We start from the raw sequence: 14731 nt of genomic DNA, 5'->3' as shown, positions 1-14731 counted from the left end.
AATTATTTAAATTTTGTTAATATCCCTTCATCTTAAAATATAAAAACTATGCACTCTTTCCTTCAATAAACTAAAAAAACAAAAAAAAACAAAACAAATGAAACCCTAAATTTATATCTATCAGAAACAAACCTCTACCATTTCATTTGGATATTGAATCCAGTCAAAAATCTGCAAGGATCTATAGGAACCACTGAGAGGATCTCAATATTATATTTACAAAACAAATCCAATCATAAATCATTCAAATGAATAACAAAAGTGTAATTTGAAATTTTAAAATAAAAAATTAAACAACTGAATGAGAATCCAGAGGGAAATTTTCATGGACCCCATAGTAGAGGGGGTCTTTGTAATTTACCCTATGTTTAAATTGATGGGCTTAACGTGGGGAGATGTTCCAGACGTGAAGCTAGATGTTTGTCTTTTAAAAATCTATCTCACGAAGGCTTAAAATATAACTTGCACGACACGAAAATGAATTGTGTTGTGTGTTGTGTATTTCGAACAATGGATACTATTTTTTTTTTCTTTTGTTTTGCCAGCCTAATAATTGACAATTTGGCTAATGAGGATGACTTCTAACATCTGAAACATTCAAAACCCCCAAACTCTGAGTATTTCAAGTATGCGCACAATACAATGTGATACATATAAATACTCTCACCAAGTTTCCCAACTTTTCATTGATGAACTCTCAGCGCTTGTTCCATTAATCATACGAGGCCAAGGCACACTACCATCTCTACTGCGACTTCTATAGCATCAACTTACCTTGATAAAATTTCATGAAATGTTACTCATTGAAAAAAGATACCTACCATGAATAAGTAGAAACTATTTTCTTTCTTTTCGTTTTCCAACTTTGGACTGGACAGAGGAACTCTCAGGATTGTAAGTGCTATGAGAACAAAATATTATCAAGTGGATGCCTGGAATTGTGCTTTCTTTATACAACGCTCGAGTGTGAGAGAAGAAACACTTTGAAGTCACAATCAGACGGTTTGTGAAAATGCTTTCTCATCTTCTGCTTCTGGCATGTCTAAATCAGAAGATAGTTTCCTGAAGACTAGCTTTTGTTGGGGAAGCTGGCCATTTGAAAATGCTGTTACCTCTGTATCTATTAAGATTGTGTCTTCATCCTTGAATTCTCCTCTCAAAATACCCTTGGCAAGCTCATTTTCAACATTCTGTTGGATCACTCGCTTGACTGGTCTGGCACCATAGTTAGGATCATACCCAAGATTCCCTAGCAACTGAACTGCTGCATCAGTTACCTGAATTTTCATCTTCCTATCACCAATTCTCTTCTGCACTCGTTCCAACTGGAATGCCAAAGTGAGGTTAGACAATAGCATATTTACAGTAAAGCATATTAACACAAAAGATGAACTGAAATTTTGAAAGACCAAGAATGAATTGGATAATAGTGTGGCAATGGGATGTGTCTGAGCTTCCGATTAGACTGGCAGAATGAAAATCTAGGAGATGCAATGAACCACTAATATTATCATCAATAGCAGCATGGAATTTCTTCCAATAACAACAAGGAATATACACCCCAGATCAAATAGATAAGACATGTTTTCCACTAGAGTATTCCTTCATTTCCTTGTTATTAGAAATCCCTACCCCAATTAGATCATTCAATCTGACTTCCATAATGGTCAATTCCAAAATGAGACGAGATGATCTTCACTCAAAAAAGGTATTGTATGATTACAAAATTTAAATGTTTTTCACAATTACATTTCTCCAGAAAACATTACCTATCTATAATTTATTTGGACATTTTCCACTATAAAATTATTTGTACAGACTAATTATAATACTAAAGAGCACGAATCTGGGTTAAAAAAAAAAAAATCAACTCCAGAGAACATTGAAAGTGTTGTTCAGCTAAAGAGAACTTCAGATAGAAAGGTAACAACCAAGTTATAATACTAGTTATAATATTAAAGAGCATGAATAACCCAAACATGCTTTAGCACCAATTTGGAAAAGGGAGGAGAAAAAAAAATTTGAAGAGACTCAAATAACACTGAAGGCTCCATCCTTAGTTAATTATTATATCCTCTCAAAAGTTGATAAGGTCAGGAGATGGCCGTTGGTAATTACTACCTAAGAACCACAAACTGCCAGTTAATGCTGCTACAGTCATCAAATAGTAAGTATGATATTCTTTGCAATTGTCAATAAAAGAACAACCTCAAGTGACTTGGATGATCATTAGCTAGAGAACGAGATATTTTAGCACTACTTTGAAGATCAAAACATTCCGTTAGAGGTAAAGGATTAAGTTCCACAGTGACTGATGTTGGAAGGTAGTAATTCGACAATTGGCGTTGCAGACTCTTTGATGGGAAATGTGCTTGATGGGCGTAGAACTTTATGTAGTGGATGGAGGATTGCTTCAAGGAAGATCAGATGGCTAGGTTGTTTCTTTCAGGTGATTTAGCGGTTTAAATTTCAAATATATGATGTATTGCTGGGGTTTATCTGGGCCAAGGTTGGGTATTTTTCTCTGTCTTGTTTTGGTGGAAGCTATTGTTGGAAGGTAGGAAGTCTCAAAGGGGTTGTAGGGTTTTGGGGTCCCTTTTTTCTGTAAGTTGGGTGATTTCTTATCACCTCTCTTGTAATCTCTTTCTTTGCTTTCTTAATAAATTTTCTTTTTCATTTATTACCAAAAAAAAAAAAGGATTAGCTTCCACCAGTGACTCTCATTTACATGAATCCCTAAACCAGCCAACTCCATAGGGCATAGTGGATAGTAAAGCCAACAAAGGTTGGGGATTTAGTTGTTATTAGATACCTCTATCAATGTGTAGAAGCTCCATTTCTTTGGCCATATCTTATATCTTGGTTTTGCATGCCCCTTTCAAGGATGGGTTCAGCTCCCCCCCCCCCAACCCACCCTAAAACCCCCAACAACAGCAAAAAAAACACTCCAGATCTGTTGGTTACCTTATTAGCAGTAACAATTGCTGGATGTCAAATAGAAACTCACCTTAAGTGTGTAAGTACATACTGCGTACTGCATTTGTGCAGGAATCTGTACTTACTCGAAGGTGAGTTTCTATTGGAAACCCCATCAATAGGTAACCAGCAGATACCAATGCCCAAGAAGGACCTTCAGCTTCTACCCTCCTGTTTCTTTCTTATGCTTGTATTGATGGCAAAAAAGAAAAAGAAAGAAAACAAAACAAAAAATATATCCAACAAGGAAAAACATCAATTTAGCATGCCTTACCTGTAATCTCACTATACTGTTTATTTGATCGCGGTCCAAGGGCTGGAAAACTATATACTCGTCAACTCGATTCATGAACTCGGGACGAAATATCGCTCTTGCAGCATCCATTACCTTCTGCTTAATAGTTTCATAAGCTGAACTGTTTGACAAGTTCTCATTATCTGTGTTGAGTATGTACTGCGACCCCACATTTGAAGTCATAATGATGACAGTATTGGTGAAGCTCACAGTGCGGCCCTGTGAGTCTGTGACCCTTCCATCATCAAGAATTTGAAGAAACACATTGAAAACATCAGAATGAGCCTTTTCAATCTCATCAAACAAAATAACAGCATATGGCCTCCTCCGAACTGTCTCTGTCAGCTGTCCACCTTCCTCATACCCAACATAACCAGGTGGAGCCCCTATCAATCTTGAAACAGCATGCTTCTCCATGTATTCACTCATATCCATCCGCACAAGAGCTTCTTCAGTGTTGAACATGTAGGAAGCAAGGGCCTTAGCTAGTTCTGTCTTGCCAACACCAGTGGGACCCATGAACATGAAACTAGCAATTGGACGGTGAGGGTCAGAGAGACCTGCACGAGATCGTTGGATGGCCTCAGCCACTGATCTTACTGCTGGGTCTTGACCCACAACACGTTTGTGTAGCTCTTCTTCTAAGTGCAATAACTTCTCTCTCTCAGATTGTTGCAACTTCGATACTGGGATACCAGTCCATTTGCTCACTATTTCAGCAATGTCATTCCCTGTCACTTCTTCTCTTAGCATTGACTTCCCAGAATTCATGTATTCATTCAACTCTTTTTCTGCAGTTTCAAGCTGGCGCTGCAAAGTATTGAGGCTGCCATACTTCAGTTCAGCAGCCCGATTAAGATCATATTCCCGCTCTGCCTGTTGAATCTCAAGATTTACCCGGTCAATCTGCATTAAGAGAATAGGAATCAATTAGAATGACGAGTTTAACATTCAAATTGAGTGAAATAACAATTTATATAAAGTTATCAATTGATCATGTTTAGAAACTTGGCAATTGGTTGAACTATTTTTTTCCAACTAGGGAAAAAGAAAAGTGCAAACATCTGAAGCTTTTCATTTTCCATCATGTAATATACATTGAAAAGAAGTTATCATGCAAAATTAGGAAGACATTCAAAGTTGCTCAATATAATGCTAGTAAGAAAACCTACAAAAGATGAAACAGATCTTAAACTTGCCAAATTCTTCCATGTACTTTCGTAGTTACTTAAAATTGTCTACTGACTAGGAACTTTTTTTTTAAATGAAAGACTTTATTAATTATGAAAAAAAAATGTTATGTACCCCTTTATTTCCCAAATATGTAAAATATAAGATGGCGTTTTCATACTGATAAACTTTAAAACAAAAACAACTGAGTTATATCTACCTCCTCCTTTATAGATTGAATGCGTGTCATGACTGATTTTTCATGTTCCCATTGCTCAGTAAGCTCTGCTTGCTTTTCCTTCAGGAGGGAGAGTTCTGCCTCAAGGCGACTCAACCTATCCTTTGAAGCCTTGTCTGTGTCATTAGTGAGAGAAAGGCGCTCCATCTCCAACTTCAACACTGAACGGTTGATCTCATCGAGAGCAGTTGGTTTTGAAGTTATTTCCATTTTCAGTTTTGCAGCTGCCTCATCAACTAGGTCAATAGCTGACAAGCAATTAATGCATTAGCACTTTTAACCTCTCAAAGCAACTAGAAATGCTAACACCACCCAGCTAATCATAACTCTTTTACATTTCTTACAAATGTACTGTACATGAATATTGCATGTGGAATCCGTATGTAGTGACAGCAGGGGACCAACTTAAAACAACTGTTCCAAATGCATGGTATATGATACATTTGCAACGCATACAAGAAAACAATTTTGTATACTTGACATTGGCCTTTCAAATATGCAACAAAAGAACCAGATAGTGCACATATAAATTCTATTTCCCTTAAAATGTAAGTGAAGAGTATAAACAGGCAAAATAAGGAAGCAACAACAAAAAATGCATGTTGCATACCAACGGTGGGAAAATCCAATGGGACAATGTTTGGCACCACATTGTTCATCTATCACATGCATTCTCATACTGTTGCTTGCATAAATTTGACATACAATATAGGTTTAATTTCCCAACTATTACTTATAATGTTTTATAACATTGTCATGTATTGCAGCTAATTTTATGTACTAGTTAGGTTGCTTATATGTATCATACAAACAAGTCAGAATATATGAAAAAGTGAAAAGGAGAATGGATAACATGGTTCAGGTCCTCCAACATCAACTTGACAGAATGAACCCAATAAAAAGCACTTAAACAAAAATCAGTGCATTTGACTACACTATACAATTCAGTTCTATGCATTCGATTATACTATACAATCCATCTCTATGCACCCTAGCCTTTGTTAGACAATCAGCAACTAAAAATTTAAATAAACAAATCAATAAAAAGAAAAATATAACAAAAACTTAACTTTTACTTTAAATTAATCCTGTAGACCCGCCTTGATTTAATTTATGAAACACATTTCTTGACACAAGGCATTTCAAGGTGTGAATCATGTGCCCTTCTACTTCTAGCACAAGCTTCAGAATGTTTTCCTCAAACCAAGGTGAGTCACACACCTTTTAAGTTTTAACACACTCGAGCCAACAAAGCCTCATCCTAACAATTTGTGATTGGCCATACTAAACTTATTTCACTTAACTAACAAGGGTTCTTTTCCTAAACACAACTAAACCTTATCACTATGGATTGGCTACATGAATCCCATTCCATCATTCTGCTCCTCTCAGTGTCACATCTTCTATTAATTCATCAATCTCACATCTTTTTCTGACTACAACCATGTCAGCTCAGCCATAATCTCTATTAGGACCCTGAATGTGCATCAAATCACTTGTCACTGGTGCAGTGGGTAGTTCTCTAGACATGATAGAACCATCTTGATAGACTTTTATTTTTTAACAATAATATTAATCAAAGATTTTATTAATGTTACGGAAGATCAAAATAGAGAAAATCTCAGGCCTACAAAAAAGATTAAAAGGTCGGAAACACAGGAATGTGCTTAGCAAATAATCACAAAAATAAAATAAAATATAATAGAATAATGACACAGCCCTGTAGTTGAAGTCCCAGACCTTATATCCCCCAAACTAGCTCAGATCTGCCCACAATCTCCCAAGATGGTGCAGCAATGTCATTGGGTATCTGGGAATCCATGTTAACAAGCTGTTCAGCCTAGTTGCTAAGTCCTTTTCTTCTCTAATGAAGTGTCTCATGATCCACAGGCCTTCTATTTTAGCCATCAATCGATCTAATAGAAGTCTCCTTCTACAGGCAGGCTTTCCCACCTGGAAGAATATACTATTTCAGCTTACTCTGATCTTTCATAATCTAGTCGTTAATTTTGCCTTCCAGAAACAGAATATAGGGATAGAGCAAATGGAATCTAGACAGTTATTTCAGTAGATCATATCTGGAAAAGCCATTGTATGGATCAGCCCAATAGGAATATTACTAGCCACATCTATCATGTCCTCTTGGAAAAATTAGAAACCAATAGAACCTAGAAAGTAATGCTGGAATGTCTGCAAACCAGAAGGTAACAAATTCAGAACTCCATGAGGTTAGTGATCTCCTTTATTGTCAAGTCACCAGCCCAGTCTCCCCACATTTCCACTTGGCAGTGCTGCTTGTTTTTTTTTTTTTTTTTTTTTTTTAATATAGTTATCAGACATCAAGAAACAGAACACAAGTTAACATAAACAAGAAAATAATGGGGAAAGAAAATAGGAGATGATGTTTCATTTATAGCTAGAACATTTTTAAGCTTATGGCCTAATTAGGGCAAATTGGCCATAGCCATCTTTCCTTTTTCTTTGCTGTTATTTATTGAATAATACCGAATTTCATAGTACTTGTCAAATTAATTACCTTTGTCAGGCAAAAAGCGCCCACTGATGTATCGATCTGAAAGAATAGCTGCCTCCACCAGTGCACTATCAGAGATTCGAACCCCATGGTGCAACTCATACCTTTCACGCAATCCCCGTAGTATAGAGATTGTATCTTCCACAGTGGGTTGATCAACATAAACTTGCTGGAAGCGACGCTCCAAGGCTGGATCTTTCTCAATATATTTACGGTATTCATCCAGTGTTGTTGCACCAATACAACGCAACTCTCCACGACCGAGCATAGGCTTCAAAAGATTACCCGCATCCATGGCACCATTAGTAGCACCTGACAGAAACCAAAATACATCAGGTTGATCTTGCCTATCTTCTCAGGACCAATTGGACTTGGAAATTCTTTGAAGGCTGGACTGTTGGCTTTATTGCAAGGCTCAGGTTAGCTAAGCAGTTGGGATTTAGGATGATTGAGGTGGAAGGAGACTCACAAGTAATCATATCCTAAATCCAATAGGCGTATTCCTTGGTCCCTTCAATATGTACCAAGGGAAGTGGAAACCATTGCAAAAGAAATAGTGGTTGAATTTAAATGGGTTAGAAGGTGTGCAAATGGTTTAAATGACTCTCTAGCTAAACAAGGGGTTATGAGGCAACAACTGTTTTGGGCACCCATGTAATTTGGATTAGCACTCTGATTAAAAAGCTGTACTAATCATTTCTTCATTCCAAATTTTAATTAAATTACTTTTCTACTGATCAAAAAACAAACTTGCCAACCCAACATAGTCAAGAGACACAATGCCTGGCATGCATAAAACACACATGAACAAGTATATCTGAAAAGTTCAATTGGATATTCAGGTCAGAAACATGTCTCCTGAATGTGAACTGATTACTAACTTGTAGACTTTGTTTATAGCAAGCCTTGGTAACGACTAACGAGCATCTAAAAGAATTGAAAATTAAACATTTAAACATTACCTGCCCCAACAACTGTGTGGATCTCATCAATGAAAAGGATTGTCTGTCCCTCAGATTCAGTTACTTCCTTGAGCACAGCCTTCAATCTATCCTCAAATTCCCCCCGGAACTTTGCTCCAGCAATAAGTGCACCCATGTCAAGAGAAATCAACTGAGAACAGAAAAAAAGGATAATGTCAATTTACACCACAAAAAAACCAAGTTTTCTCCAAAATAGCTCATAACCAAGGCCTCTTGACAAAGTGTGCACCTTGCGATTCATCAAAGCTTGAGGCACATCACCTTGCACTATTCTTTGTGCTAACCTGTCAAAAAGAAAGCAAAGGTTAACTAAGCATCTTCCATGAATAAAGATCCTCATGATACTTGAGCAAAAATAAGATTGGAAAGATTCCAGTTGGATTAGCCAGATCACAGCAGGGTCAAGCATCAAAATATTGAGATTAAGAAATTATGTTTTTGAAGGATAACATGAATTTTATCAAGTAGAAAAGAATCAGTTAGTTACATATAATACACAATCTGTCAAAGCACCCTTTTAGTGAGACTGGCAAGTGCCACGTCTCCCTTGCCTTAGAGGGCTAGAGCTTGAAAACCAAACTAGGGACTTCAAGCCCTAGATTAAGATCTGAAGTCAAGCCAATATATCCTAACCCATCTGAATTTGCACTTCAAAGGCATTGCCTTCTTTAAGTATAAAAAGAAAAATAGGCACTTACCCTTCAGAAATTGCAGTTTTTCCAACCCCTGGCTCACCAATTAGTACAGGATTATTCTTTGTTCTCCTCGATAGAATCTGTATGCATCTCCGTATTTCATCATCTCTTCCTATAACTGGATCAAGTTTTCCTGCCTTTGCCATAGCTGTTAAGTCCTTCCCATACTTCTCTAGTGATTCATACTTCCCCTCAGGATCTGTCACAATGCAATACATAGAGGCGTCAAAGCTTGCCAAATGCCTGCCTGTCCTAAACCAAATGTTCCAAATATTTGAAGTATGGTCACAAAAAATAAATTGGTAATGTGTTGACTCATTCCTTGTATTGCACAATATGTATCTAAGCAAGCACAGGAGTTCAAGGTCTTCAAACTATTTTGGATCATCTTATAGATAATGGTTTTGCATTGGATCTGCTTCCCAACAAAAGGTTCTTATTTTAGACAGGTGGAACTTTGACCAAGAATGAGAGAGGAGTAGGTGTATTTCCAATTTTCCATTAAGAACCATGAAGAAAGCTGGACAGGGGAGAAATGGCCTTTTCATTGAGCATTGGCAGAACTCTGACCAAAAAAATTTACACTACTAAATATGCGCATCAGCATTGGAGGATGAAAGAAGCCTCCCTCCATATTAGCACCATAATGACATAGCATTGGTGCATGAATGAACTCAATTCTCCTTTTTATGTCTCATATTGAATATCCCCCAGGCTCAGAGTTACACAATTGACCAAAACCTAATAAATGCTTATCCCATGTGGTCAAAGCAAGAAGTCTAAAGAATGGCACAAGACAAAAGAGAAGGGGATAGCAAGGTGCCAACCAGCTGGTTGGTAAGGTCTCCTGCTGGTGGTAGTGGTCCTAGCGGAGACTTGGGATCAAATCCCGCCTGCACCTGGATTGGGGGGGGGGGGTATGGGTTGAGGGATGGCCTACCCCCCTGTTGTGTAGCCCTTCAGAATGTATCAAAAGAAAGAGAGAAAAGGGGATAGAAACTAAGATGGTTAGGATCGGATTCTTAGGTGGAAGTAAGTGGGATACTTCTTCATTGTAACTTTTACCTTGTTTATGCAGGTATTCTTCTTCTATTCAAAGTCTTTTCCTTCAAACTATATAGAACTAAAATGGTAGATATAACATCATCATGGAAAGTCAAAAATAGAAGCCATTCTCACCTTGATCAATAACCGACTGGCGTCCCCTTATAGCCTGTATAGCAGATTTTAAGGCCTTCACAGAAATTTGAAAATCTTTGTATAATTGTTTCCCAAAACGGTTATCTTGTGCGAAACCAAGGACTAAATGTTCAACTGACACAAAGGAATCCCCATATTCTTTCTTGTACTCCCTGGATCGCTGAATCAGAGCTTCTAAGTCCCGTCCTAACATGGATCCAGCCGACTCACCAAGAACCTATTGTAGTTTCACAATTATACAAAAGGAAAACATAACACCCCCCCCCCCGGAAAAAAAAAATTATATCAGGCTATCAGATAGAAATATTGAAATAAAGGGCACCAACAGAGGTTTTAGTTGCATAAATTAAACAAAAAAAATTACAAGTAAAATCCAACAACCCTACAATCAAAAGGGGGCATTCAAAGTAAGCATCTATTAGTTCTGGTCAGGATTGCTAAAAGCAGATCACAAGCACCCCTTACACAGTAGGGTCTCCCACACACCCCTGAAGGAGGGAGATTTCCTTGAGCAAAGGACCTTTTAAACAAATATGTTTGCATGTCAGGAGGCCCCATGATTCAAATGAGGTAGTCAATCAGGGTGAAGCACTCACCTTGGATACCTTATATCGAGTTGAAAATGTTCAAAATTCAATTCTAATGCTTCATTTCAATGAACAACCAAGCCTTACATTCTCATACAACAAGTACAAGAAATTTTTAATACATCTGCAATCTAAGGAACCAGTTTAGTTGATCTGTCAAAGTCTTAAGAGTCAAGATCAGGTGGAATCTTGACACATAAAATGGCATAGGTCCTTTATGTAAGGATCCTTACAGCTGGACCATCATCATCATTCATGCCTTATCCCAACTATATGGGGTTAGCCACGTGAATCCTGTTTTGCCACTCCATTATTTCAGATAAATATTGTCTGTGTAAAGGGTATGTGCTAGTATAGATATGTTCAAGTCATGACTAAGGAAGTAATATACACAATTTAAACATATGCAATTTAAGAGCAAATGTCGCAAAACAGACAGGTGTGCAAGCCTCTAACATAGGAAATCCCATATGTACCATTAGACTAGTAACCATCCATCACCTCATGTCTTCTACCACAAAGCATTTCATGTCATCCTGATGTTTCAAAATATGAAGCTTGAAATGGTACTTGGCAGGCCTTTTTGAGAATACACTTTAGTGGTTATCGTGCTCCTAAAGATGGGATCAAGTTTAGATATGCAACAACCACCAGAATTACTGTCTCCTTCCCCAAACCTAATTCTCAGGAGTGCATTTTGGAAGCTGAAATTTGAGTTTGCAAAAGAATCATTTTCGTCTCAAACTAATTCCTGAATTAATCACCTCGTGGTGAAGAATTGATGATGAACACCATCTAAGTTTCCAAATTTCATCAATTGTTAAAAAGAAACATGAATATTCAGAGCTTCTAATTATACAAGAACCATGTCCAATGTTTGTGCGGCTTTGATTGGATGGACCCTGATAGAAAGTTAAGACACCAAATAAACAATAATGTATAAAGTCAAATGACGTTAACCTACCAGAAGACAACGAGGTGCCTTTTACTGGGAATAACAGTTAGTACTGCAACTGTTCAACAAGAAAGGGTCAGGGAAACCCAAGATCATCGCATATACCTTTGGTTGCCGTTGAATGAACCTATCAGTAGCTTCTAAAAGGCGGGAATTATCCACTCCCACCTTGGAGAAGATTCGACGAGCAAGCCCATTTTTCTGCTCCAACAAGGTCTTCATCAGATGTTCAGTCTCTACTATTTGATGCTTGTTCTCTTTTGCCACCTCTGGAGAAGAAACTATTGCTTGCCAAGCCATCTCAGTGAATTCTTGTTGAGTAATCTGTCAAGATTTCAGAAATCAAATTCAATACTCAACTAAACCAATCCGTGCAGAGATCTATTACCAGTATCATGGACAGGAGAAACAAATTCTATGTTATCATTTTTTTCTCAAAGAACTAGAGGGAAGATAATTTAGCTATGAAGGAACATTCACACCAAATGAAAAAATCAACTCGAGTAATACTAACCAAGAACCAAAAAGAAAATTAAAAAAAAAAACAAACATAGGAATAAAAAAAAAAAAAAAAGATAATTAAATCCAATAAGAACGTTCACAAATTTTCGTCAGTGGATGACAACATAGGAAAAAACTTGGAAACTTAAATATCAACGAGTAAAATCCATAACGAAATTAAAACAGAACTATCCTATACGAATTCAAGGATAAATTCAAACAGAACAGAATTTACACTCTACATATACACATGTCTCTTCATTTGTCACATGCGATACTAATTCATATCTGTTTCAGATACTACACACGATAGCAAAAAAACTTTCAACTACATCAATTTAAAGAAAAAATGAAATCGCTAAGAAGGAAAAGTAATGAAAACGCATAGACATTAGACAATTACCCTTCCATCCTTAGAAGCTTCGCATCGAACGACGGAAGGACGCGAACTCCTCCTGAACCCGTCCAATTTTCTTGTGACGAATACATCCGTCGTCTTCAAACCTCTCGATGATTTCAAAGCTTTTAGAGCTCTAGGGTTGACATTTAAGCTCAGTGAGAATTGAGGTTGAGCAAAAACAGTTCTTCTGCTGTAACTCTTCGACAGTGATGGAAGACGAATCTGAACGCCTGGAAATGTCGACGCCATAGACGAAATCCTCTGAATGCGTATTGGTTATAGCTTGAGAGTAGTTTCGGTTTCTTTTCTTTCGCGGCGTGGGTGCTTTTTTTAGCTGTAAGTGAAGGTGAGAGTGAGAGCAGAGAAGGCCTTAGCTTGTGAAACGGGAAAAGGATGTGGTTCGATTGTTCTCGCAGATTCGCGGGGAAATTTCAGATTCAGATTAACCAAGGACAGAAACAAACAGTCCGCAAAACTAGTAGAATTTTCACGAATTAATATGGCCCACGAGCCGATAGGCGAGAAGAACACCGGATAAGCATGTTGCGCAATGCGCTTCATCAACTACGGTAGTCTTGTTCATATAAGTAATAAGATCGAGTTGGGGCCCTTATTCATGTGTGGATTTGCAGATCACCATTGATGGACCTGGCGCTGGCGGTGGTTTAGAAGCCGGATCTGCATTGTACGGATCAATCGTGTACGTGTTCATTCGTTATTGGTTATACATGCAAGTGATAGATCCCGAAAGGTGTTTCAGTTGTAGGTAATCATTGACCGGTTGGCCCAAAGCCTGCCCAATTATTAATCCGGAACGAAGACAAACCACATGTCCACGTAACCATAAGTCCATAACGGACGTAATCGGTTCGGTTATATGGGGCAAATCCGATCCATTGTCCATTGACAGTGCTACCGTTGGCTTCATGAGACAACCCCTACTAGCAAGCATCCTATGCCAATCTACTCCATCAACTAGATACAGACTCCCATACAGGACCGACCGACCCTATAGAGTCAGTAGCCATGTTTATTCATCTAATCCACATCAGCCCAAAGATTGGCCCTTGAACGTGGAAGGCCAATTACTATTGTATTATCATAAATTTTAAGATTTGAATCAATTTTTACGTTACATAGTAATATTTTGTTTAGAACCTGGTTTATTTGTGATGCACTTTTATTTGTAATAGTTGTGCAAAATTCTGGTTATTTTTGTTTCCGTTTTCGTTTTTTGCATTTTAGCCAATTTTTTAAGAAAACTATCATTTTTTCTTTCTAGTAGGTAAAGGTGTCAATGGACCGGTTTTGGATTGGACCCCGTTCAGTCTAAAATCAATTTGGATGGATTGGACACAACAACAAGATATATTGGATTGGACCAATTGGATCTAAAATATTTATTAGATTGGATTGGACTTGGTCCATCCATAACAAATTTATATTAGATTGGGTTGGATTAAGCCAATTTTTGGCCCATTGATATATGATAAGAATATCTGTTAATGGACTGAATTTGGGTTGAAAACAATCTAAATCAAAATGAATTTAAACAGATTGAATAATTCAAACATTGAATTGGACCGGTCCAAATTGATCAAAAACATTCATTAGATTGGATTGAACCTGATCCATCTATAATGAGCTCACACTGGACTGGAATGGGATTGGACCAATCCAGCCCATTTGACACCCCTAATAGTAGGACTAGACATGGATCAATCAATTTGAATTGGATATGAGTAGGTTTATGAACAAAATGAATTGAATATTACTTTGTATGAAACTTGAATATGCTATAATGTAATTTAGTATAGAGGAAATCTATGATATCCGAGAGACATGGTACTGAAAAGCTTTGACCAATTAAAACACATTGTGAATTTTGATGAATAGGAGGTTGTAAGGTTGAAAATCACGTTCTTATTTTGCAAAAACAAAAATATATAAAACAATAACATAATATCGGTTACTTGAGTTATTTATTTAATAGATTTCATGGGAAAAAATTATCTTCTTTAAAATAAAAATATCGAAATTTTTAAAAGTAAAACCCATACAACCCATCTCTTTCTCCTGACATGGGCCCTACTAGGTCCTACATAACATTCTCTCTCTTACCATCGGCCCCATCAAGTCCCACACAACCCCCTCTCTTCCCAATTATGACACTAGCCCCCAGACAATTCCTCTCTCCT

The 14731-nt window shown here is 37.4% G+C and overlaps 1 protein-coding gene across 1 annotated transcript; it reads right to left on the bottom strand.

Annotated features, from left to right (window-relative positions):
- Window positions 1-589: 589 nt before the first annotated feature.
- CLPB3 (casein lytic proteinase B3) lies at window positions 590-13090 on the bottom strand. Its single transcript, XM_088985924.1, has 10 exons — window positions 12537-13090; window positions 11738-11956; window positions 10070-10307; window positions 8894-9089; window positions 8425-8479; window positions 8175-8325; window positions 7216-7524; window positions 4662-4927; window positions 3251-4177; window positions 590-1325 (listed from the first exon to the last, which is right to left on the bottom strand). The coding sequence occupies exons 1-10, from the start codon at window positions 12780-12782 to the stop codon at window positions 996-998; spliced, it is 2937 nt and encodes a 978-aa protein (XP_088842050.1). The 5' UTR covers window positions 12783-13090; the 3' UTR covers window positions 590-995.
- Between the last annotated feature and the right edge of the window lie 1641 nt (window positions 13091-14731).

This window comes from Nelumbo lutea, chromosome 4 (genome assembly GCF_056320005.1).
Source record: "Nelumbo lutea isolate HS-2025 chromosome 4, American lotus-T2T, whole genome shotgun sequence".
NCBI classification, from domain to species: domain Eukaryota; kingdom Viridiplantae; phylum Streptophyta; class Magnoliopsida; order Proteales; family Nelumbonaceae; genus Nelumbo; species Nelumbo lutea.
Note: the sequence above shows the minus strand (reverse complement) of the source record. Positions and strands in the feature narration are given on the sequence as shown.

What these genes read in the sequence shown, in the direction of transcription:
- CLPB3 (XM_088985924.1), bottom strand. Translation starts at nt 12,782, where the DNA reads ATGGCGTCGACATTTCCAGGCGTTCAGATTCGTCTTCCATCACTGTCG. An exon ending in TTCAATCTATAAAGGAGGAG is followed by an intron (nt 4,178 to 4,661) that starts GTAGATATAACT and finishes CTCTTAATGCAG; the next exon opens with ATTGACCGGGTAAATCTTGA. An exon ending in ACAGTATAGTGAGATTACAG is followed by an intron (nt 1,326 to 3,250) that starts GTAAGGCATGCT and finishes TTGGCATTCCAG; the next exon opens with TTGGAACGAGTGCAGAAGAG.